Source organism: Carassius gibelio, chromosome A12 (assembly GCF_023724105.1).
Source record: "Carassius gibelio isolate Cgi1373 ecotype wild population from Czech Republic chromosome A12, carGib1.2-hapl.c, whole genome shotgun sequence".
NCBI classification, from domain to species: Eukaryota; Metazoa; Chordata; class Actinopteri; order Cypriniformes; family Cyprinidae; genus Carassius; species Carassius gibelio.
The window spans coordinates 15768505-15794387 of record NC_068382.1 but is presented as its reverse complement, the minus strand read 5'-3'; the positions used below and the strand labels follow the sequence as shown (position 1 = coordinate 15794387).

General features: G+C 38.1%; 1 protein-coding gene across 1 annotated transcript; it reads right to left on the bottom strand.

Moving 5' to 3' along the window:
* Positions 1 to 1144: 1144 nt before the first annotated feature.
* On the bottom strand, positions 1145 to 3771 carry six3b (SIX homeobox 3b). Its single transcript, XM_052611481.1, has 2 exons — positions 2848 to 3771; positions 1145 to 2005 (listed from the first exon to the last, which is right to left on the bottom strand). Exons 1-2 carry the CDS (start codon positions 3537 to 3539, stop codon positions 1816 to 1818), a joined length of 882 nt encoding a protein of 293 aa, XP_052467441.1. The 5' UTR covers positions 3540 to 3771; the 3' UTR covers positions 1145 to 1815.
* Between the last annotated feature and the right edge of the window lie 22112 nt (positions 3772 to 25883).

Below are 25883 nucleotides of genomic sequence, written 5' to 3'. Positions count from 1 at the left end.
TGCCGCGTGAATAGACACGAATAAAAAGTTTTGCTCAGTTAAGCGATCAAATCAAAGGAGAGAAGAGGGAACAGAAATCCTCTCACAGTAAACAACACACTCTTTCTCTTATATGACACTCTATTAGGACTCTGCAAACAAACCGTCTTCTTGTTATTTAGCCTTATGATAGTAAGAGAGAAGACTGAAACTGATTGATGCCATTATTAGACAGATAAACGACATTTGTAAACTGAGGTGATTACATTTGAGTTCTCTGGAATAATATGCAGCCTATAAGTAAAGTGGTGGTTCCTAGTGTATTTCCTGCACGAATCGGCGAGTATGTTTTTGATTTTCTGTTTAACATAAGCCACTAGTGAGAACTAAAAATAAAAAAATAAAATAAACCTGTATTATTTTATTTCGTATCAACTTTAGTTTGTCAACATGCCCCTTCATTCTTTTTTTTTTTTTTTACATTAATGTTGTTTATCTGCGTTTATTTCTACTGTAAATATACAAATAATAAGATGTGTACATGGTCACCTAAAAGGTTTTACAATTCATGATCATAATTGTTTTTCTCTTTTTAAGACGTCGGACTTTGGGGATCAGTTTTCTTTTATCCCCTTTATTTTGAATAATAATAAGAATAATAATAGTCTAAGTTTTGTAATGTATTAATTCATTTTATTTGTCAGTATTTTTTTCTTGCCTAAAAAAATCAGCGGGTGTAAATTGCAACAGGCCTAATAAAAATAACAACAATAATAATATAAACAATCAGTAAATAAAGATGTATAGCTTCCTACTGTTTTACGAATATTTCTATTGTTCTCTGCCTAAAGAATAAAACATTTCCATCAATTATCAATACGGAAAAGAAATACATACATGTGCATTGGCAATAATAATAATAATAATAATAGGTCAAATGGAACGAACTTTTACAACTAAAGAAATAAAAGAACGAAAGCAGTAACAACGACTGCTGTTTAACACTATAATAACATAAGTGATTAAGACACTCCTAAAATAAAAATAAAAACTAACAAGAAACTGATGCCTACAGAATGGAGAATATATATTTGTTCTTTTTTTCCCCCTTTTTTCCCCCCAAAATGCCACAATGCCAACTCATTTAATAAACAATACTCTGATAGTCATTATATTAAATTATATTTATTTGCATAAAAAGTGACCCATAACACTGTTTTTTCAGCGCCATTAACCCATTTACAGTATAAAAACGAGTAGAATTAATACACTTAAAATCTCCAAGCACTTAACAGACAGTTACTCACGCTTTATGAACACAACATAAAGAAATTAGCAGGAGAGAGAGAGGCGAAATTGCGATATCATACAAGCATATCTGGACAAGCTATAGACCTAAGGTAAACTTCAGAATCAGACATGGACAATTCAATATAAATCTCGCGATAAAATTAGTATTAACATCTGTTGTCGAGTAAAAGACGAAGGGAGAATAAAGGTGCTTTTGACTTCAACGATTGTCTGATAAACACAAAATAACAAAATTGTCTCTCCGGTTCACTCATTTAATTGAGCATCAAGTTCTACTTTCTCAGACTCCACTTCATAAATATTTTTTAAAAATGCAAAATATTCACAAATGAACATGCGATATGGTCGTGTAGGCCTAGAAAATGAAAGGAAAGGGCGTCGATCCGTCGAAGCGCTGGAAAAACAGCATGCTTTTCTCCTTTTGTCGAACACAAGGTGGCAAAATGGCCGGCCCCATGTTACCCACATTTCTCACAAGTTCCTTTTTCGCTGAGTAAAAATGTTCCATATTTGACTGACGGTGCATCATACATCAAAATCAGAGTCACTGTCAGTAACTGAGAGAATGGTCCCACCGTCGCCTCGTTCATTCATACTGGAGACGCTGGTAGTGGGGCTGGCGGCCGCGCACGGGGACTCGGCCGAGCTGTGCGGCGTGCACCCGGACTCCGACATGGAGCGCAGGCCGCTTTGACCCAACCCGTGGTGCTGAAGCCTAAAAACACAAGTATTTAGAACATAAGATTATTTACGCAATATAATACTCAGCCATACATACACCACATACGGTATTGTTCTAATTCGACGGGTTACAGCGTCTCTAATCATAACACATCTGATTTTACTCTTGTGAAATGTGAGATCACACTAATAAAAGTAAAAATCAATTTAGTTACACGTGTCGCCCTAAGGATGTTTATATTTATATTTATATGTAAGCTTACATTTTTCATAAACATTTATTTCTATTAATAATTATAAATAATAAGCTCTAGCCATATTAAATGACATATATTTGATTAGATTATATCAGTTTACATTACATGAAAAATATATGTTTATTTTCAGTTAATTTTATTTTGCAATTAAAGAAAACTATATGGAGATACACTGCCAAATAAATGTATATTTTACATTATTTTTATTCACAAAGGAGGTGAAAAATGCAATTGTTACTGGGGGGAAATTTAAAATCAAGTTATCATTACAAAACCGCAAATTGATTTTTGCTGTTGTGCTGTCATGATTATTCTCATATTTTCCTATTCCTAAGAACTCCACATTTAGTCATTATTTTACATTCTAAAACACTAAATAATATAACACGTTTTCTACAGTTCAATTTAAAATTTAAACTAAAGAAATTGTTTGAAATATTTATACTGCAAAAGTAAAATGCCTTTGTTGGTTTTTAAAATAAATAAAGTAATTTTCTTCGATTTCTTTCAACCAAGATTGTGTGACAGCATTTGCTGTCTATTGACGTTTATAAATTGCATTTATATCTACGCAAATATTCGTCTTATTTCCTTCCCGGATTCAACCCATTAAACGGACCTGTTTTTGGCAGCTGCCGCTCTGTCTCTTTGCCTTCGATTTTTAAACCAATTGCCCACTTGAGTGGGAGTCAGTCCAGTGGCTTGTGCCAGTTCCCGTTTCTTGCTCGGATTGGGGTAAGGATCCTGTAGGTACCACTCCCTCAACAAGCCGCGAGTCCGTTCTTTGAAACAGTGCGTTTTCTGTTCGCCATCCCAGATGGTTCGTGGCATAGGGAACTTCTTGCGGACCCGGTATTTATCAACGGGTCCGAGGGGACGACCGCGCAGCTTCTCTGCCTCTTGGTAGTGCGCTTCGAGCCACATAGCTTGCAGCTTTCCATGAGAGTCTTTGGTGAACTTGTGGGTTTCCAGGATGTGGTACAATTCACGGAAGCTTCCAGTGTGATACGCGACCACCGCTCGGGCTCGCTGGATGGACTCGTGCTTGTTGATGGCATCGCAGGCTCCGGGTGCCACGGGCAAGGACCAAAGGAAACGTCCGAGTCTCTCGATGTCCCCGGTTTCCTCCAGCGTCTCACACACGCTGGCCACCTGTTCCGCCGAGAAGTTTAGGGTGGGCAGTTGAAACATCGGTAAGTCCTCCGGGGATCTCGCTCTGGGGACGCTGCCCGCTAGAAGCAGAGGGCGATCCGCGAAATTGGGCAGGAAAAGATGCGAGGGATATAGCTCTAAAGGAGACCTGAAAACCATGGAGTCGCCGGACACAGATAAACAGACGGGAAAAGACGGCAAACCTGACGTCGTGTTTGCGCTGCTATTGCTGCAGTGCCACGGAGCGCGTCAAATCTACCCTTAATCAACTTCGAGTGCCACGATGAAACATTTTGTTTCCCTTTTCTATTGGTCTTCCTGGTGTCGTGCTGTAGTTGTCATGGCAGCCCTGCCAATCACTGTCAAGCTTGCCCGTCATTAGCCAGTGCGCGCTGCCCGTCTCCACATTTGCTTCGCGCGCAGAGGTTTATCGTCGCTCCAATCAGAACTGGGCAGTCTCTGCGGGATGTTTTCAAGCAGGCGAATGGTGCGCCAGTTCACTCCACCGTAGGAGGTTTAATAGGTGGAAAATTGCTATTACTGCGAATATGCGTCCTTGCGTGGGTGTGAAAGTTTCCCAGCTAGTAAACAGATAAATAACGCACCGTTATTTAACTAACACTTAAAGTATAAAGACTGAGATTTTTTTAATTAAAAATATTAACATTTATTTACAGTTGTAGTGCACATGTACCCCCCCCCCCCGCCCCGATTGAAAAGGCTTTTACATAAATCTTTTTACATCTAAAAGACAAAATAACATTTGAATTAATAGGAAACGATCATCAAAAGCAATGGCACTTATTTGTAAAATTAAATCATGTTTTACTTTTGAATTTGATTTATTTTACATAAGCATTTAAGCTTTTGTTCAATCTGAAATTTTTAATGACATTTTTAAATACATTTAAAACATTTAAATACACGTTTTTATTAGCTTACAACATAATGCGTATTCCGCATAATTATTATTAGTTAATGCGCCTCTTTATCAAATTAAAATGCAAGGTAAAATGTCAGTAGGAAACAAGATCGGCTTGTTAGGTCGTAGACAAATAACATTCTTTCACAAGGCTTTTTGTTTGCACAAAACGTGTAATTAATGCCACAAACAAGTTAATTCACTTGGCCTAATTGTCTGTTTATCCTGGGGCTTAGAGCTTAATGGCCTTCTCTCCAGTGGGCACACCACTACTGTCTTACATTAAAGATTAATGCGTATAGTTAAAAGGTGGTCATGTCTGCAGATTTATCATCAGTGGTTAATTGGGTATTAGAAAAATAATAATAATAATCGTTGCTATAATAAAATGCTTTTGGAACGATTTCAAAAACTGCATTGCTTCAAGGCAAGATTTAAACATGATCTTTTCTAGGCTACAGGTGTTGGCATACTAATAACTGCAAACAAAAGCACTAATCTCGCGCCCTGTAGACAAGTAATGAGACATCTTTGTTCATCCTGATTAGTTAACTGGTTGAATATCCTGTTAACTGCAAATATGAACGTCTATTTAAAAACGAACTGAGCACAAAAATCAACCAAAGCGCTTTAAGGAGCACGTTTTGTAAATTTGCAAGAAACCAAAAGGTCTAAATTTAGGATATTATGATCACTACAGTTCTGCAATGCTACAACATAAAACAAAATACTAACCTTTTAATGCATCATTTATTTATTACTGCTTCAACGAGTTCTTAAGATATATATATATAGTATTAAATAGACCTATTGAAACTTGAATTTGATTGGTTGTTATACAACTATATATTAGTTGTAAGCTGACTAACTCACACATACACACAATATATTTAAGGCTGCTCAGCTGATCTTTGAAATGACCTTGAAATGACACAGTCACTTTCTGTCACGCATTAGATCGACAGTCAAAACCGTTGATTAAAGTTACAGATAACAAGATAGAAAATTAATCTGAGATTACTTTTGGATTTTCGTCTCTGGAGAACTCTTAATAATCCACTGTAAAGTTTAAGGCAGCTTATCAGTGTGGCATGGATAAAAATCGGGTACAGAATTACAGAATAAACACGAAACGTAAATCTTCCAGATGGACTTGTTAAAAATTAGTGCTGTTTATGGAAAGTGTATCCACAGTATCCTCATTCAACAAGTCGCCTTCACCTTCACAAGCTTCAGCTCTGACCGGGAGCGGGAGGAGTCAATCAGACGGTCTAGAATCATCTGCAGACACCAAATTCCTGTGATGACCAACATTATAGTTAAACATACAAACAGGATTAAACAAAGAAAAAAATATTTGCATTCAAACACTATTAATAATATCAATTACAATTGATCCACATTTAGATGAAAATCAGCCTCTTTAGGTAAAGATTGCTTTTAATTTCTTGATGTCTTACTTCAGTAGAGGCAGTTTTGTGAGCCAAAGATGCAATCAAAGGAGCTGAATATTCTTAATACAGTTCTCTGACAACTAACGGTTCTTGAAAGCCGCACAAATTGTATAATTTTGCAAGATTTGCACGAGTAAGAGAATTTACATTGTAAAAATAATATACTAATAATTAAATTTTTTTAATTAAAATTATACATAAAATTTGCACATGCAATTTGTGTATTAAAGCTGAAGAGAATGAGATATGCTTTAAATGGAATAACAACATTTTCAGGAATTATTTGAATGGCATATTTTGGATACCACATGAATATTTAATTAAAGTCCGCAGTGTGTTAATAATCTTCTACAGAACAGATGTTGAGCCATCTGAATGTTTGAATGTGACTTGCTAAGCTGGATATGAAGACATTACCTGGGCACTAAATTAATCATTCATGTTGGACAGCTGTCTACGGCCACCAACCATATTCATCAGTTCATTTTTAAAATATTTATTGCATATAATTATATCTGCCCTGTTTGTTTTACCAGCCAATCCTTTAGTCTGAAGCACAATACTGTAGGCACATGAGCATGTTAAACAAGGCTCAAAAAGCAAACTGTTATACAAAGTAAACAGTTTTGTGAAAGACAACAATGCTTTTTATTTCTCAGAAACTGTTAGACTGGAACTGAGCGAAGAAAAAAAAAAAAAAAAACACCTTTACAGTAAGTCTGAGATTAATCTGCCATTGTCATTGCACACTGATCCATGTAGCATATGGCTCACATGCATGTAATGTTTTAGCAAGAATGAGGTAAAATGATATTGAATAAATCCTCCTTGGTCAAAGCTATTCTATTAATCATAGCTATTAATCCAAACCTCTCATCAGAAGTGACTAATCTTATTTTGGTAAAAAATGCTTTTATAGCCTGAAAAAGCCTGGCCGGGCCACTGCAAATGTAAATTGTGGCCACCTACTAGAAACATAAGCTCATCCTGTCTGAAGTGAGATTTTCTGCAACAGTGGCCCATAAACCAGTTTAACAGTATTGTCATTGTGACAAGCTGCTTAATGGTACTGTGCAGTTTACCTTGATCCATGTGGCCAAGGTTCAGAGCATAATTTGTTTAATAGTGGTAATGGCCATATGACAATGGATTTCACCAATAAGAAGCATTGTGCGTGCATTTCTTAAATGGCTAAAAGCAATGTCATGCAATATGTTTTTTTTTCTTCCTGCACCTGAAACTGAAGCTTCAGGCATCTTTATTGCTCAGTCATGAGTAAGAGCCAAGAGCCTGCCTGTCCCTGCACTGCAGCACACAGTCTCTCTACAAATCACACTCTTTCTCTCATTTCCGAATTCCTTAATTTCCTTAAAGTTCATCCTAAGTGCAGTGAATCACACACACAACGTAGAAGGTCATCTAGGTAATTTCACATGCAAGCTGTGTAGATATCTGATGAAACCATGTTTAGCAAATATCAAAAGAGAGTAAAAACTACATCAGAATGACTTTTTTTGTGAGGGTTAGGGTTGGTGTAGGGCCATAGAATATACAGTTTGTACAGTATAAAAACCATTACGCCTATGGGATGTCCCCACTTTTCACAAAAACAAATGTGTGTGTTTGTCTTTTACCCATTTTCATGTCTTTTTAAACCTGTATGACTTTCTTTTATTTTTACATGGAACAAAAAGGTGAATGTTTGAAAAAGGACCAGAGCTATCAAGCTTCAAAAGGATGTAAAGCACCAGAAACATGTCATAAAGGGAAATCACCAGCCTTGTGATGAGCATATTTTAGTTTTTATTATTATTATTATTTTAAACCAAAATTTAAATGAATTACTGTCTGATAATCACCTAATTTGTGAGTTTTCATTGCAAATCGGATCAGTTCGGACCATTTTGTGATATGAGAATGAAATGAGTCCTCTGCTCAATCTGATGTGCGTTGCAGCCTGGATTTAAACCACACCATGCTGGTTTCGTCTGGCCAGAGGAGATCTGGTCCCCCAGACTGAGCCTGGCTTTTACAAGTTTTTTTCCTTAATTTTTGTCATTGGAGTTTTGGTTCCTTGCCACCATCGCCTTTGGCTTGCTTAGTTTCTGGCATTTCTGGCAACATTGTTGTCTTGACTGCACAGACACTATTGGAAGAGAACTGAACTGAGCTGGAAGATAACATCACTGAATCAAGAATGAACCACATTTATGATACTTTTATGGTTGTGTGTGTGTGTGTGTGTGTGTGTGTGTGTGTGCCATTTTTAAACCCCAAGTGCTCATGTACTTTCATTATAATTTGAAAATGTATGGCCAGAATAGTTACATGATAGTAAGAAGGTTCTGATGATAAGTAAATAATCACATTTTAATTTTTATATGAAATATTCTATCCCATGTGTACTATGTTTTTTTCTCTATCTCAATAGTATAGGTTGCCATTGCCAATCTGTTCTGAAATAGTTAATTCTTTCCCGTGATTTCTGAGAGAGCAATGAAGTCTTGATGAGTGTGAACCCTTTGGATTTTTATAATGAAGATGGAACTCTTGGAGCATTTTTCAAAAAGAAAAGGATAGAGAAAAATAGAGAGACACATTGACACAGAGAGAGACTGAATAACTGGACAAGGCATTCGAGACAAAACTGGTGGATAATTGATGTATGCAGTGGAATGCCAACATGGAGACTAATTAAATGTGAAGAATGACCTCAGAGCTCATGAATGATGTAACAAAAAATGAAAATAAATTACCATATCAATAAAGAAAAACAGCCACTAACTGGGAAACACATCCTACAGAGGTGGTACAGCAGCTGGACAAGATTTAATGCCAAATTATATTAGCAGCAGATGTCATATTGCACAAAGCACTAAATCCATTCACATCATGATTAAAGATGAGATGTTTACATGATGACTTCAGTAATGCACAATATTTGAAATAGCTTCCAGCTGTTTCACAAAGCTGAGCTAATGACATTCACTGCATCTAGCTGTCTCTCCATTAAATACAGTTAAAGTGAATATGTCCATGCTTCTTTATAGTTGCTTTAAATCAATAATTTGCCCGACGTGCTGGGTGCATATCGAGATGAACTCATAAACCACTCCACAGGTGGAAAACCAGCACGCATGCTAATACTCAGAGCTCAAGACTGACACAACACACCAGTCTCCGCTTTCACGACAAGCGCAATTCCACAAGAGGTCAGCGTGTAGGTTTAAAAAAGAAAGTTGGACAGTGTATTTGCTGTCTGTGAGCTTCCTCGTAAAGCAGACTAGAACAGCATCACGACGAGCAGAGAGAGAGAACGAGTGCAATTCATTCTCAATTCGGCTAACAGATCAGAGCAAGGGCTGGGCTCATTAGGCATCACATGTGAAATTAAATGCTAAACAGTTGCTAAACGGTGAAAACATTCAATTCCACCTCGGCAGGCAGTCCCTCTGCATGAATTCTTTGAAAGCTCAGCCCCCTCCTTCCTCTTACCAATTCCTCCCACTTCAATTTGTGCTTCTAGCCTACTTCTTGTAATCAAACGGCAAACATGTTTTTTATAGTATTTAAGACAAGTGGTGCTTTACCACTCGTTCAATCTATAATCGCTTGTAATTAATCTTATGCAAGCTGATTAACGTCCCCTTCAGTCTCATAAATCACAAAAGGTCCGAATTCAGTCGCAATTTAGTTTGTCAAGGAAAAGATGCAAGACCCAGCTCTTTGATTCAGACTCACCATCCAGACTCTGTTAAAATATGTATTGAAACGCTCAATGTGTATTCCTGGAGAAGCCTCAAGATGATGAGAGGACGGTGGGCTTAGGTCGGGCAGGCCAGTAGAAGTGCTGAGGGAAACCGCTTGGATCTACATGGAAATGCACTCTTCAGACAAGCTGATTTTGGAGCGCTAAGGACTAACGCACCCCAATACCCCAAGCCCTGTTGTTCAGCCTTGTCCCGGGTCTCATGAAATAATGATAGGTCAGGGCCCGTCCCCATTCTACCAAAGAAGCAGACTTAAAATTATGTCTTTAGTGAACATGATGCATCACATTGCAAAACAGGACCACAAAATGTAAAGACCGGCCTCTATTGAGGACCTCCTCATGAAGTCTCGTCCGATTAAGAGCGTACGTGGTAATCCTTCTGATACCTCACTGTGGGGTCTCTGAGGACTATCAGAAGCGAGACTAAAGCCTGCAGAGTCAGGACAAAAGGGGTCTGTGATATACACAGCCTGGGATGGAGATTGTGGCTTCAGCCCCTCATTTTCAGATCCAGGCATGCTGTGTAGATCAATATGGAATATGGAATGCTAACATAATCATTATGGTGTTTTACTTATGTATACTGAGGCCTCTCTGAATGTTTTTTCTCTGATCTTCCTCTTTTAACATGGTCGGCAGGCTTTCATATATACTCTGTCCTTTGTTGAAATGCAGCGCTGAAGTCACCAAAAGTCAAGCTATAATGAGAGTCACACAAGTGCTGACTTATTGTCATGAAAGAAATTATTCATTATATAAATAATGTGGAGATCACAATGACCAAGTGTTATAATGGGAACTGGGGATGTAACAATTAACCATGAGCCGGTTGAAAATCAATTCAAATAGGCCTATGTGATGAGTCAAATGGGTTGAAATGTCAAACAAATTGCGATACAATTGGAGTAGGAGTTTATATGAATGCATGTCTGAACTGACTATCTTTAGAAAAGTTTACGTGGTATGTTCTTTTCATCTTGCCTCTGAACAATTAGTGTTCATGAGTGCAGCTCTGCTTTGTTTACAACAGTAACCAAGGAAACACTGTATTACTGCTTTTCATAAGCGCAACCTGCTGTCAAGGGAGTGAATCTGCATCTCATTCTGCTCAACTACTGTTTTTTTTAGATGTTTTATATAGTCACAAAACTAGTTAGACCATTCTGTTTTTACTTCAAATTTCCAAATTATAAAGTTCAATTTAGATTACAAACTACTCATGCCGCATGTTTTGTTAGTATCGTATATTTCAATCTCACAAAGAAACGTGCCGCAAAAGCCTAATAAAACAACATCTTTTCATTTACTGTATAATTTCTTCAATTTCATTTTGTTAAAAAAATTGAGAATCAAATTGAATCATGAGTTGAGTGAATCGTAACATCCCTTATGGGAACCCAATGGCTTTTTCAGTTTAGATCAGGGGTCTTCCAAATTTTGTCTTTTGCACTAAAGCCAAAAATAATAAATTGCATTGTATTGTAACATTATTGTAATATTTACTTAATATTATGTTGACAGTGTACACTATTGTTTAAAAGTTTTGGGGTCAGTAACTAAGTTCTTTTTAATTGAAGAAATTAATACTTTTAAATTGCATTAAAATGATCAAAATTGAAAATAGATATTTGAAAGAAGTAGATATCAGCCCAAGACTTGCAAGATGCTTGTACGGACATTGTTAAAGAACACAAGTGCTTGTCTAGTCTCAGTGAACAGAGCTGCAATCATAACTTTTGACAGAGAAAATTGAACATTTTCATATGTAGAAGGAAGCTGAATCAAAATGTAATTGTAGGACTATTAGTATTTCTGATTTATGTTGAACCATTTCAATATGCAGGATCTTTCAAGGACTGATTTGTGATGGTCAAGGCATTCAGATTACTTTGCGACTCTGTCATTTCTCTGTTTCTTTTGCTGTACTTGTGACAACGCTTTCCTTGGGAAAAGCTACTGTGGGAGGTCAGAGGTAGCGGCACCATCAGCACTGCTGGCAGCCATAACGGTAGGCCCGAAGAGAGAGGCAGGGCCATGAAAAATTCATCAGGCCTCTGCCTAGAGGGGGGAGGGCAGAGGCAAGAGTGGTGAGTGGGTTTAATTTGCCCAGGGAAGAGTGCTGCCGTGTCCTGCGCTCCAGTGCTGCTGTAATTAAAGGGACGAGGCCTGCGGAAATTGGCTCGGACCCCGCTGTAGAGCACCGACAACCCTGCCTGCCCGCGCTCTCGTCGGCCTATTCCAAAATCAATTATCTCCACGAAACAGCTGTAAGGCCCTCACCGCAGCCTCTTGCTCCTGAAGTGAGGAAGACATTTGAAATTCATTACCATATGAAGCAAGAGGTCTTTTACGTATTAAACAGCACTCGCCTTTTCATAAATAGTTTTTCCCCCCTCAAAACTGATGACAATTTGACCACTTCGAGCCTCCTGGTGTGAAAACCAAGCAGCGAGGATTGATTGCACCGTTTATAAAGAAACAAAGGGAGGGAGGGGGCACATCAACACTCAGATATGAAGTTTAGACTGAAAGCTGTCATCTGGTTTATCAGTTTCATACCAGTTTTTATGCTTTACAGTAGGTAAGTTTACTGACCTTGCTGTGCCAGAACGCGCAACCTTCAAATTGTGTTCCTCTTAAAGATCCTCCAATAGCAAGAGGCAGTTTGAGCATTTTTCATGAGGAGCATCCTGAATCCACTGCTCTCCTGCCACATCTGAGTATGAGCTTACAATGTAGAAAAACAAGTTGGAGAAATGACACAGAAGAGGCTGCAGTAGGGAAAAAAAAAAGATGATATGAAATATTAAACTGCGCAGTGAGGTTCTGTCTGAAGCTTAAATAAAATAGGAAAACATCTCACCGGTGTCTGTCTCTCACGTTTTTATCTTCCAACTTCACTGTCCCTCATGCAAGACACTTCTAAGTCTTTTAATTACCGTCTTTTACACCAGCTTTTAGGTCACCATGTTCTGCTTGGCTAACGTAAATAATTCACCAGCAACCAACTGGGTACATTTCTGGACTGAAAAGAGCTGCTTGCCACACGTGTCAATTGTCCTGAATCATACCGGCGTTGGCTCATCATGGGCCAAACACGGAGCCATGAACAGCCAGCAGTCTCAGTGAGAACATTGGCCATAGATTGTATTGTGAGGGAATTCAGTGAGGGGTGTGCAGTGTCAGGGAGTGACGCATCGTGTATGACTATTCCAGGACAAAGAGACGATAACAGACGACTCACCAGGGAGCTGTCTTCTCCCACTTTTCACAGTCCACCACACTCTCTGTGCTCTAAAGTTGGTCGGGGGGAGAGAGAGTTCGAGTCAGTGAATCACAATGTGTCATGGGGACGTGCAAGGCAGTATGTTTGTTGACGCCAAATGGGGCTGAGCTTGCGACTTAAATACAAGGTGAGGATTCCACCATTCTCCGGTGGGATATGGATGATGCTGGTATCAGGGCTCAAGTACTTGTTCATGTGGAAGGCAGGAGCAATGTGGTGCCATCGAGACCAGGATGAATGTGCCGTCAACTGTGATGTCATGAATGTCACTGTGTCAGCGATCACACACAACCTGCCTGAATTATTCAACTGCATTGAATGACGTTAAATATAAAGACAAAAATTACATTTGCTGTCGAAGCCCTTGCAGAAATTACATAAAATTCATGACACAAAGACAAAAATTGCGAGTCATAAAGAATTAAATGTTCCTCAAATTTGGGTTCCTAAATGATTGTTTTGGTACTTTTAGGGAAAAATATATTTTAAATAAATATAAATGATTGTACATTGAAAGCACATTAAATTGAAAGCACTTTAAATGGAAAGCAATTCTCAGACAATGTGCATTTATACATTTTTTTAATGATTAAAAAATGATTGATTAAAAGATTGTTAAGAAATGGCATACATGCATAATAATCTGCATTAATCTTGTAATTAATATTATAATGCACAAGTATTTTAATGTTATACAGTACTGTGTAAAAGTCTTAGGCCACTTGTGTTTTCACCAACAATAAATGGCTTTAAATAAACCACAATGGATATGCTGTACACAGGGGGAAAAAAAGGTTTAGAAACAATTTTAACTCTGTAATTGCTAGTAAATTTCCTCAAAAAACAATTACAAATAAATGCAAGTAACCAGTTTAGTGCTGTGATTACAGAAGCAGCATTGCGTCCCCGTTGAGTTCTACAGGGAATTCTGTTAGAGAACTTAAGCATGGTGGTCTATTTAGTCAGTTTTGGTGGAAGAATACATGAGCAAGAACTGTTCCTGGAAACAAACATCATTTCAGGTTTTTACATTTTATATAAAAAATCTAGAATCCCAACCATACACAATACACACGTTACTATTTGTGTTTAGTCTCTTTCAACATGAGACCTGTTCTTAGCCAGCAAGCGTAAACATATCAGCAGTCAATGCCCTGCAGCTGAGGCAAATAAGCCCCTGAATCAATTAGTCCTGAATGAGGCTCCTTTAGTAATGTTAATGATGCTCTCATTGACCACAGTGTTATCTGTCCTGTTAGAGGGGTGGCCTGGAGCTCTTGCCTGCAGGTGCCCTCTTGCTAAAGGAGATAGAAGGTCACAGAATCAAGTAAAGTGCCCTAAGTGCATTATTGGGTATCCCGAGACACAAACTTTTCTGGAGTTGTATGATTTCCTCAAGCGCTCATTCTCTGAGCATGGGATGAAGGTGAATGATGCAACTCACTGGCTTTCTTTTGTGAGTCTGTGCATATGTTTCTTGGGCTCTTTTGTCCTGGCTAAGAACCCTAAGAGCCCTTGAGAAAATCCTCCACAGATGGAGCAAGAATAACTTCCCAGACTTCGGTCCCATCATGCTTTGTGACAGACAGCCAAAATTAGTTTGTCACAGATACTTGAGACACACATCTTGTCAGCACACAAGGGCCATACAAGAACACAGAAGTCAGCAAGTCCTTCGCCTAAACACCGTTCATTTACCCGGGAGTAAATGCAGGCCGTACCTCATTATGTTTGCACACAAATTATGAAAGATTAAACTCTAGAAATAAATCTTTGTCTGTTAAAGATTGTAGTTCACCCCAAAAAAATGTAAATTTGCACCTTTAGGCAAACCAGGATGAGTTTGTTTCTTTATTGGAACAGATTCAGAGAAATTTAGCATTACATCACTTGCTCACCAAAGGAACTTGGGTGCCTTGAGAATGAGAGTTCGAACAGCTGATAAAAAACATCACAATAATCCACGTCTCAGTTTGTGTTTTGTAATGAATTGAGGTTTTTAACATCAAACTGCTGCTTTTCTGTAAAATACGAGTCTGCATCTATAATATTACTTTTTCAACCAGCAAAGCCATGTCTGAATCAGGGGAGAAGTATGCAAAGATCAAGCACCATTTAGAAATAAAAACAGTCCAAAAACAATTCAAAATAAAAAAAATATGTCGATGGATTTCGATGTGAGAAAGCCACAGGGGAGTATCTTATAAAGAGTATCTGATCTCTATGCAACGAAGATGTTTTGTTGGTGACATAGGCCTACTTTTCATGCTTCTGTATCTCAGGAGGGGTGCATAAAATCTCTCCCTCAGTATCATGGTGTAGCAGCTGATAACATTGCATTACAGCATGCAGCAGCCCTGAAAAACACATAGATTATGTGCAATATTAATCAGATTGCATTAGCAAGTGATCTTTTGAGCTCCTGTAGTCTTGAATGGAGTTTCTATGTTCTTCAGCGACATTGATCAGGGCAAGTAGCCTGAAAGGGGGAGAAAAAAAACTATGAACCTCCCAAATAACTCTCAGGAAGGTGCAATTTTGAAAATTTGGTTGAAACTGTAATTGTGAAATTTCATTATGTTTTCTTCTCATCAGTGGTTTATTTTTTTCTAGACATCAACAAAAGATTTCTCCAGCAATGAACTCAGGGCTGGTCTCTCCTGGATCTGCAGTGCAACTGAAGCTGTATATAAATAGTCAGGTATCCTGCAAGCTTTGACACATTCACATAAAAGTTTCATTTGCAGAGAGAAGCTGAGGTGAAGGATGTTGGGGAAAGGAGAATTTTCCTGGAAGTCAAGATCAAGTTTCCATGTAACACCAATATTTTATTATCTTCTTGTAATTTTTAAAAACGTATAACTAACTTATTTCAAAATAGATGGGACCAAGGACAGCATTCGTTTACATTAAAGGCATGTTAAAGTAAAGCATTTTAAAAGAAATGCAGAAATGTGAAACTAGTATTTTTTATTTTTTTTGTAAATGTACATTGATGAAATATTCTGTAAAAATATTTTGTAATTATTTGAGCCATGAAGCCATTTTTAGTCTAAAACTAAATCAGACTACAGTGACTTTGACTGTACTTTTTGAATGCATGATTGCAAGTTAAAATATGAACGTATTTATTTAATTAAACAAGGCTGCAGACATTATATTGGAAATATTTACTTATTTACATTATTTATTGAGTTATGTTGAATTAATAGAAATAGTAGATCATTACACAACATTTTACATATCTGAAACTGAATTTATATTAGATTCTTAAAGATCTAAAAAAAAAAAAAAAAAATTGTCTCGATAAATTTGAAACTTAGGACTCGTTTCATTTTAAGTGTTTTTTTTTGGGACATGTATGACATTAAAAGACTTCATTTTATTTTTCTGTTTTTGTTGTTACATTGTGCTGAAGAGTAGTGTCAGTGGTTAGGTGTGGGGGTGTTAATCTAAACAGTTTTAACATTATTGAAATGTGGACAAAACAGCTGAAATAATTTTTTTTTTAATATCTTCTGAGCAGAGAATAAAAATTTTCTCTAAGATTAGCTGACTTAAATGAATAGTCAATGCAGAAGTTGTTACGAACACGCTTCTTTTATACTCCCAGTGTACAGCTAAATACCTTTGCTCTCAAAGCAGTTATGCAGAAGTGTTTATCTATTATGAACAGTGAAGTGAGATGTCACTTTCAGCCACACAAAGGTAATTCCTGCACCTCCCAATGAGAGACAATAATGATGTGATATTACCAATTAGCTGCACATGTAAAAATTCAGCATAGTGTTTTGTCGTTTTGTGTGTATGCTGCTAATAATGGGAGCATCTGCTCATGGTGAATTTCACCCTAGGTCTTTATCTCCTGCCAACAGCAGACTGAGTGAACCTGCTCGGTCTACTCCCTGCCTACATTTGACTGATTCTCCTAAAACCCTCAACAATGGTATTTGTATGCCGGTTTATTCTGTAGTAATGTAGATATGCCAGGCACAATTAAAGTGGGCCAAACGAACGCGGCAGACGCTGGCTAATTGTGCTGTGAGATTGTGTGTGTGTGCGCGAGAGAAACAAATGAGAGGTTCAATTTGATATAACCCGCAGCTTTTCCGTCAGGCATCTTGCTAAGTACTTTCAAGTCTTTGTGAGGAAATAATTGATTTGTGGATGTGCCTCCGGGTGTGTGTGAAAAGCGTATTATGATATTTGTCGAATAATAGCAAATAATCACTTGCAGGGAGGGAGGCCTGGTTAATGGATTACTGACTAATGGCGAAAAAGTGATTGACAGTTGGGTCAAATTGACAAATTGTGTCCGTTTCATTACTTATTCCGCTGAGGTGAAATATGTGCTCAGGGATGCTGAATATTTATAGACTCAGCTGCACTAAAAATTGTGTGTGTTTACTTGAGCAATGTGCCTTAGAGAAATAAAACGTTTGGTTAGACTCTCTACACACACAGAGACACACAAATGTTCTCCTAAGCCTTGTTTTTTTGTTTTTTTTTTCTTCTGAACTAGCAGCAGCTCATTTCTGGAGTCATACCTACAGTAATGATGTCGAGTCTAATCTGAACAGGGAGACAGCAGAAAGGATATTGAACAGTGGAAAGGTTAATCACCACTGCCTGGTTAGCCAGGGAAGACAAGCTAATTCCTCCAAAAGGCAAATGGTGCACAGCTCTATCGGAGTGCAGATAAGCAGTGTTAATACACAGGCAGAATGGGGACTCAAGGGCTGAGGCTCTGTTATCGGCCAGCCCTAAGACGGGGCGACCTGGAAACAGCCCATCGCCTGCCCTGAGCACACACACACAAAAAAAAAAACCCTCAGACAGCCTCTCAAGCAGAACTATCACGAAACCCTGACCCCCAAAACCCATCCCCCAGATCTGTCCAGACTCATTTACAACACAGCTTCCACCAACCACAGCAGAATCCAACCCCCAGTTTTTCCCACCCAAGCGTAGACCCCAAAACTAGCCTATTAGGTGGCATAGCTAATTGGAAGATCAGGCAAAGGCATTAAAAGATAAGATACTCCAGCAGCTTGCCTGAAGTGTGGATCAGCACACCAATGTTTTGTGTTACAATCGTTATGTGAGTGCAGTCCTGAAATTGTCCGGTTAACAATTATCAGAATATGTTTTACAAATTGATACTGTTTCAGTCTTTCTACTTCAAAATGTAGCATTTAATTCAATGTGTCACTAGCAATTTCTTTGTAATTATTTGTGAAATGTATTAACAAGCGTACATTAATATACATTGTAATATATATATATATATATATATATATATATATATATATATATATATATATATATATATTACAATGTATATTAATGTACGCTTATATATATATATATATATATATATATATATATATATATATATATATATATATATATATATATATATATATATATATATATATATATTACAATGTATATTAATGTACGCTTGTTAATACATTTCACAAATAATTACAAAGAAATTGCTAGTGACACATTGAATTATTACTTTTTTTATTATTAATTATTAATTATTAATTTTTACTGGGGTCTGGGGACCTCCAGGGGTTGCAAGGGAGTTTTAGGTGGTCCATGGAAATGTTTATGAAAATTGTAAATAAATAAATAAATAATTGATAATTCCATTAATAAATAAACCGTTTTAAACAAATAAACAAATTATTTGATTAAAATAAGTAAATAATAAAATATTTGATTAAAGTAAATGATCAAAATGTATATACACACACATACAGAATTATAGATTATTATGATCATAATTATTAGATTAAAACAAAGGTAAATTAAATAATTAGGTTAAAATAAGTAGATAAATTAGTAAACAAACAAGCAAATAATAAATAACAAAATTTTATAAAAAAAAAGGAAACAATAATTAAAATTATTTATAAATACGATTAGAAAAAAATAGCTTTTAGTAAATAAAATTTTAAACTCAACATTATTTCGGACAGTTTAAACTTGGTCTTGATTCAAAAACCTTTAAAAGATGTATTTTATAGGGGCGGGGGGTCTCTTTCACATGGATATTTGGGGGTCCATGGCAATAAGAAAATTGAAAATCACTGCATTAATATGCGATTTAGCAGAATTCAAGGCTTACAATTTGCCACAATCTCTGATTTTCATTCTCCCCTCTTAAAGGAACACAAATACACACATCGGAAACTCCTCAGCCATTGTTTCTTAATCTGGCATGAAATCCCATTTTCTGGTGAATGCAAAGTCCTAACCTGCCACAGGATAAGCCTGGTTTTACATGTAGCTCTTTCATTCAGCATGTAACGGTGTCACGGTGGAGGTAAACCCTGCTCCCCTTCACCAAGTATCTGCTGTAAGATGCTATTGCTTGCATTAATAATAGGTGGTAAGCATATAAACATCACTTCATTATCAAGCAGCCACTCTGAGCAAATCTGAACAGGCTGAAGGATATCTCCATTATTAAATAGGCTTTTTCCAGCGGAACGTGAGAGATTGACAAGGTCCAATGGTTTGCGGTGGGAGTGTTAAACAATAAGGAGGCAGAGGAGTTTGTGAATAATGGATTACTATACAATGAGTGGCTAATTAGCATGAACTAGAAAAACCTCAGTGAATGCACTGAAGGCCAGATACTGTGTCTCAAAAGACAGATTTACCTTAATGGCTACTACTGACTCAATTAGCCCACCCCAAAATAAAAAATTTTGTCACCCTAATGTTGATCCAAATCCAATGCTGTTATTCCTTTCTGTAGAACATAAAAGGGAAATCTTTAAAGAATCTTCATGCAGCTCTTTGCTATGACAGTTCATGGTAACAAAAGTAAAAATGGACTAATACATTTTCAATGAATCATTTGGTACCAGCTCACAAAACAAAAATGAATGTTTCATTCATCACTGTTTCCACAACAGTATTAAGCAGCACAACTTCAACATTGATAATAGTAAGAAAGATTTTGTTTCTTGGTCACCAGATCGGCATATTACAATGTTTTCTGAAAGATCACGCGACTGGAGAAATGGCTGCTAAATTTTTTTTTATTTACTTTACCAGAAACACTGCATAAAGCTTCATGCTAGACTCTGTTGACATGACAGTGCTCTTCTAAACAGCTTCAGTCTGTTCTCTCCTTAATTAGGGCAAGTAACTCTGGTATGTCATCTGCAGAGCTGTGCCCGGGTGAGGGAGGAGAGGCGTGGGACGTTTCACACAATCGCAGGGTGAATGAAGTTGTACTTCTCCCCTCTGAGCACTGCTAATTTGCTGGAGGAAGTGCTGACAGGACCTTTCTGTGCCATGTTTTCCTTTCACGGCTCCACCTCTCTTTTTCTAGCAGACCTCCTGTTACAGATCTGGAGTGGTGGAAATCCGAAGGGGCCAGCGCATAGAGAGGGAAGGCCATTGGTAATGATCCACTTCACATGGGCGGTTATGAGCTGGGGGGAAAAAAGGGAAAAAGAGAGAGCCGGAGAGAAAGGGAGAAAGCTGATTTTGGGACCCTGAGAAAGACGGGCTCAACAATAACTGCCAGTGGAGAGCTACATTTAAGGGAATTCTCCTGCAGCGCGCTGGCCCCTTGCTGCAATGGGCCACTTAACACAAGAGCACCTCTCTCCCCTGCCAGGCAAACACTGAAGCTTCACTGTTTACCACCACCAACCCTCAAGCCCACTCTGGACTCATCTGCCCCAATTTAGCCACACCGAGGTGCTGCTAAATATTTGGCCCGCTCAAACAAAAGGGTGACAAAAACAAGGGGCACAAAGGAGGTATGAGGTACGCATGAGTAATACGCAAATGGCACGGCCGCGTGCTTGAAGGTCTTAACAATACGTCATGTTTCCGTTGTGTAAAAAAAATAAGTCTTAAGTAAAATGAGCAATGGAAAGAAAATGTGTCAAGCAAAAAAAAAAAAAGAAAAAAGAAAAAAAAAAAGCAGACTAGAGGACAACAGGTTCATGTGTGGTCAGAGGAAGTAACTAATACAAAGCAAACCACAGCTCACAAGAAAGACAACAGCATTCTGATACACCCAGAATACAAACAAAGACAAAAAGAAGCCATCTCCTTAAGATATTAAGAAATGCCTACTCCAGCCTTTAGCCTCGTCTCCAACCCAACTCTTTTTACCATTTGGACAATGACTTCCTGCTTCCAAATTAACCACCATTCTGACCCAAGAGGCCCCTGTCTCTATTGAGTGGTCCTCTAAGCCCCCTAAAAGTTACCCCAATTTCCGCTTTGCTTTTGTGCTGTGTTTGGTCAGACTGAAAAGCTCAGTTAGGGCATTGTTGCAGTGTGGGACAGAGGGAGAGAGGGACATTGTATAACATGATCTCCTTTAAGGTGGCTCGGATTGTTGGGAGCAGCATGGGTCTGAAACCCCAAGGACAGAGCCCAAGATATGACCCATAACTTGGTAAGAGGGCTGCTTGGTAATGAGTACTTTCACACAGGAAGTGGTTAAAATGCACATCTCTGGCCCTCCGTTCTCCCCTTCACGTCACTGTTTAAGGAATCTGAAATCAAGTGCCTTTGTGTAAATCATAACACAATCACTGACAATCCAATTGTGGAAGGTGTCACGCATACAATAATAAAGTTGGACTGATTGACTGACGGGGAATTTTACAGTTCATTATCCAATCAGGCGCCAGCACCGTGATGGGTGCTTGTCACTCGGGGAACTCTCCTGGCGGGGGCAGATGTCACTCCGATGCTGTTAAGATGACAAGCGCCGGAGGACAGTGCGGAGAGACTGACATTTTCTTTTCCCTCCCTCCGATGAATGGAGCGACGAAAGAAAGGAAAAAGCGAGCGGAACAAGAGGATGCTGCCGTGTGACAAGCTCCATTCTGGCATTTGAATTAAACCTCAGACGGAGGAAAATAAGACAAAGAAAATAACACGGCCTGACAGCATTACCGTCGTGTTTATACTCCTCTAGTTAGATATACGCTAAGCGGTGGCAGAATGAAAGCATTACAGGTCTGCATTATCCCACTATTGAAACGCTCTTATCTCTGTTCAGTTGCAGCACAATTGAGGGGAAATAAGGCGAGGATGAAGTGAACGGGGAAAAGTGACAGGTAAAAAAAAACGAGCAGGAGAATGCGAAGGGAACGAGTCTAATCTTATATACCGGAACGCGTGCGAAAACAAACAAACAGGTAAAACAAGAAAAGCAGGGAAAGAGGGAAAGCACCGAGCGATCTCTATCTACTCAAAGTGAGGCCCCCATTAACTTGACCACATGCCCTTTGCACACAAAGGCTGCAGCCCTCAACTCCTCCCATCCAATTATGTGTGATTAGGCTGAGTGTGCTGTGTCAAGATGGAGGGTAACAATAAAGACATGTCACTCGCTCTTTCAGTTCCCTACACTTTTCTGTTCACATACTTGAGCTTGAAAAGCTCATGTATGCACCACTGCAGTCACAACGTAGGCGCTTCGTCAGTTGCCACACCCTCCAGAATGTAGCGGTCATCTCCGTCATGCTTTTTGGGGTTACCATGGGTGCACGGTTTAACGGAGAGGGCCCTTGTGTTGATTCACTGGTGACACAGACTGCAGTGCTGAATGATGTTTTCAGAGATGGCGAATGAGGGGAGTGCGCTCAATTAGCAGAAGCCTTGTTAGAGGTAGTGATTAGCGAGGTCTCGGCTCTGAGAGAGGCCCCCTGGGGCACAAGCAGGGCCACCGCCACTCCAGCGCCGTCACCACAGGAACCCCCGGTGTGGCCCACAAACCCCAGATGATAACAGACAACTTTTGTTGTGCAACTGTTTCTGGTAATTATCAAGGCAAGGGCTGAAATTATACTCTAGCATTAGCGACAGAGAAAACACAGATATCGTACATTATCAGAAGGAAGAATGATTAGCCCCCTATAAGAAATTAGAAGAAAATATCTATTTATCAGACGAAGAAAAAAAGTTGCAATGTGTTTAAAAGAGTTTGTGATGGCGAGGAAATGTCTGTGATTCAGTACGGCCGTATAACTATGCTGCTGAGAAAAAAAAGGGAAGGGGGGGGGGGTGCTGGCAGGGGGTGCATATTAAAATTCATGACTCTCTCTGCCAGCATTTGTATAAGAAAAAGATTAAGAGGGGCCCGGGTGGAGAAAGAAGCAGCATTATCAGCTTCTCTCCTGCACTGAGCAGCCCGTCTCTCTGCGCTGAGACTCGGGGGTTAAGAGGATATCTGCCCTTCTGCTGGACACCTCAGCTGCCTCTACACTCATATCATGATCCATGCTCCAGACACATCACCTCATTCCCTGAGGATACAGAGTACTCCCTCAAGAATATGCATTCACACAAAACTGAGAGAAAAACAACAAAACAACCACCACAACATTAAAATGTGGTGTCATGGATGTGACCTGATGGTTGGTACGCATGGTTTTAACAATAGAAATCAAAACTCTTTGTTTTTATTTGTGTTTGTTTGTTTTAACATGAACAGAGATATAGAAACACACACACACACACACACACACACACACAAACATACACACAAAACCAAACAAAATTAATAAAATAAAAACATTTAAACACTTCTTGTTTCTAATACAGAGGAATTAAAAATGGTTGAAAATCCATTTATTTTCAGTTGATTTATGACTTAGTTTAATATTTCCTTTAATAAAACAAGGCAGAGGTCAGACGTCAGTCAATGTTGAATACATTAATTACAATTTATGTACTATGATGTTTTTCCCACAGTGAATTATTGGGGGTGTGAAGTAGTGTTAATATGTGAGAATAAAAAATAGTTGATGTGGAGTGAGCGGTCTTGAGGTCTGGTATTAGCGACCTTTGCAAAATGGAGCTGTTTGGCAATTCTCCAGAGACTGGTGAGAGGTGCTGCTCCATTATGTGTGCATGTATTCCAAAGGCAAACAGAATCAGCTCCCATCTTAACAGGCTCAGTATTGCTGCCTGCTCTGTCCGACAGCAGATAAGAGGAACGATTCAATCAGGGGCTAATCCTCACCTGCCCATTCCAGACCGCATGGGTTCATCTGCATACTTCACCTCAGCATCCTGTCCGTGAGAGTCAAGTTCCCACTGTTTGTATGTGAATGGGTGGAATGAGTGAATAAATGCATGTATATGTGAGAAGACGGAGAAAGAAAGATAGAAAGAAAATGTATAAGAACATAAGAAATAAACAAAAACAACTAAAGAAAGGAACAAACAAGCAAACAGAATCAGAAACTCAAATTAAACTGGAAAAAAAAAAACAAGCAGAAAATAGAAAGAAGCAAACAAAAACAAAGAAAGAAGTATGAACCAAACAAAACAAAAACAAAAGCAAAACAAACAGATTTGTTTGTTTTTGCATTTATCTGTGTTTTTGTTTCAACATAAAAAAAAAACAAAAATAAACAAACAAAAACAAACATGACAAAAAAAGAAAACGGAAAAAAACAAAAACAAATGTGTGACAGTATAGTATAGCTGACTGTGGTATAACCTCACCATAGCCACTCAAATCTGGGAAGACGTGACGGTAACCTTACCACGGTTTAATCCCAAGCTCTAATTGGAGTGAAACTCTACCTGTCTCCCTGATCCTGGCCTCAGATTGGAGGGTAACTCCACCTGACTTATTAATCCTGCATTCTAATTGGCTGGTAACCCTAGCTGGTGAACCAATGTGGATTTCTAATTGCAACACATTGTGCCATGTGTCTCAAAAATATCTATCAGTGCTCTGACTGACGGTATTCCATGTCACTCCAATCAAAGGTGCTGATTTCCCCCACACTCTTTCAAACCTTTACGAGTTCATACCTGTACTACAAACTCTCTTCATCCTGCTACGCCACTGGTTTTAAACTAACAGCACTTAGTGTTTAGTGTGGGAGTAGATATAAAGGTTTTTAAATGTTTATTTATTTTAACAACTGACAACAATTTCAACTAATTTAAAACGCATTGTTGTCTTTGAATTTAAAAGGTAAAGAAAAGTCACCTTGTGGACAGTTCTTTTTTTTTTTTACTCTCATTGTAATTCATTTTTGCAGCATGAGCACAAATTTTTTACAAAGGAGTAATTTCTATTTCAATGTAAATATAAAGTATTCTATAAATATATCAAAAGAAAACAAACCGTTCTGCTTTTTATCTATAGCATATGTGCGGCTGGAGCGGATTGAGTTCATAGATTGAAGTGTGATATTTAAGTGCTGTTGTCTCTCAGCAGATATACAGAGAGATAGAGACAGACAATTTAAAATAAAAAACATGAAAGGAATAGAAAGAGCAAAGAATTCCCCCAAGCCAGTCGACCCCTGTTACAACCCATAATAACATAATAATAATAATAATAATAATGTGGTGCTATTATTAGTAGTATTATTATGAATAATATGAACACTCAAAAAAATGAATTTTTAGTTTTGTTCACTTTACCTGAACAATTCATGTTGAATTAATGCCATTTTGGCTATTTTTCATTTCAACATGATTGTGTCATGTTAAACTGACTTAAACCTGTCTCTCGTTGGTTTAACATAAAGTTTTCATTTTGAAAGAACATGTTTCAATCAAGTCCCTCAAAATAAGTTTTACACTTCCCATCATGCTTTGCACAGGACTGGATATGGGGAGAGAAAATGTTGAAATAAAGTGTTATTTTATGCAGTTTTTAATAAAATGTGATAATAAGGAGACTTTTTCATGTATAATGCTCTATTATGTGGGCATTTTAAAAGACTTTATATTGGTGTATTTTGTGCGAGTTACCATTGTGGTGAAGTGTGGAGCTTGTGGTTGGGTTGAGGACCTGGTTGAAAGAACGTCTAAAATACTTAATTTAAAAAAAAGCAACTTTAATGAGAGTGCTAGTGTATGATGTACACATAGTAACATCCTTAAACTGCAAACAATTAACATCATGTGTAAAGAAAAGTTATATCTTACTTGCTAATGTTTTTATAACACTTTGGCTAAACTTGCATGGACAGTGGTTCTACATGATGTAAACATATTATCTCTACTCAGATATTTCATGTAGGATGAACTAAAGCAAACT

Excerpts from the sequence above, each read along its gene's own strand:
- six3b (XM_052611481.1), bottom strand. The coding sequence starts at position 3,539 with ATGGTTTTCAGGTCTCCTTTAGAGCTATATCCCTCGCATCTTTTCCTG. Across the intron at positions 2,006-2,847 it reads GCGGCAGCTGCCAAAAACAG|GCTTCAGCACCACGGGTTGG; the intron begins GTCCGTTTAATG and ends TTGTGTTTTTAG.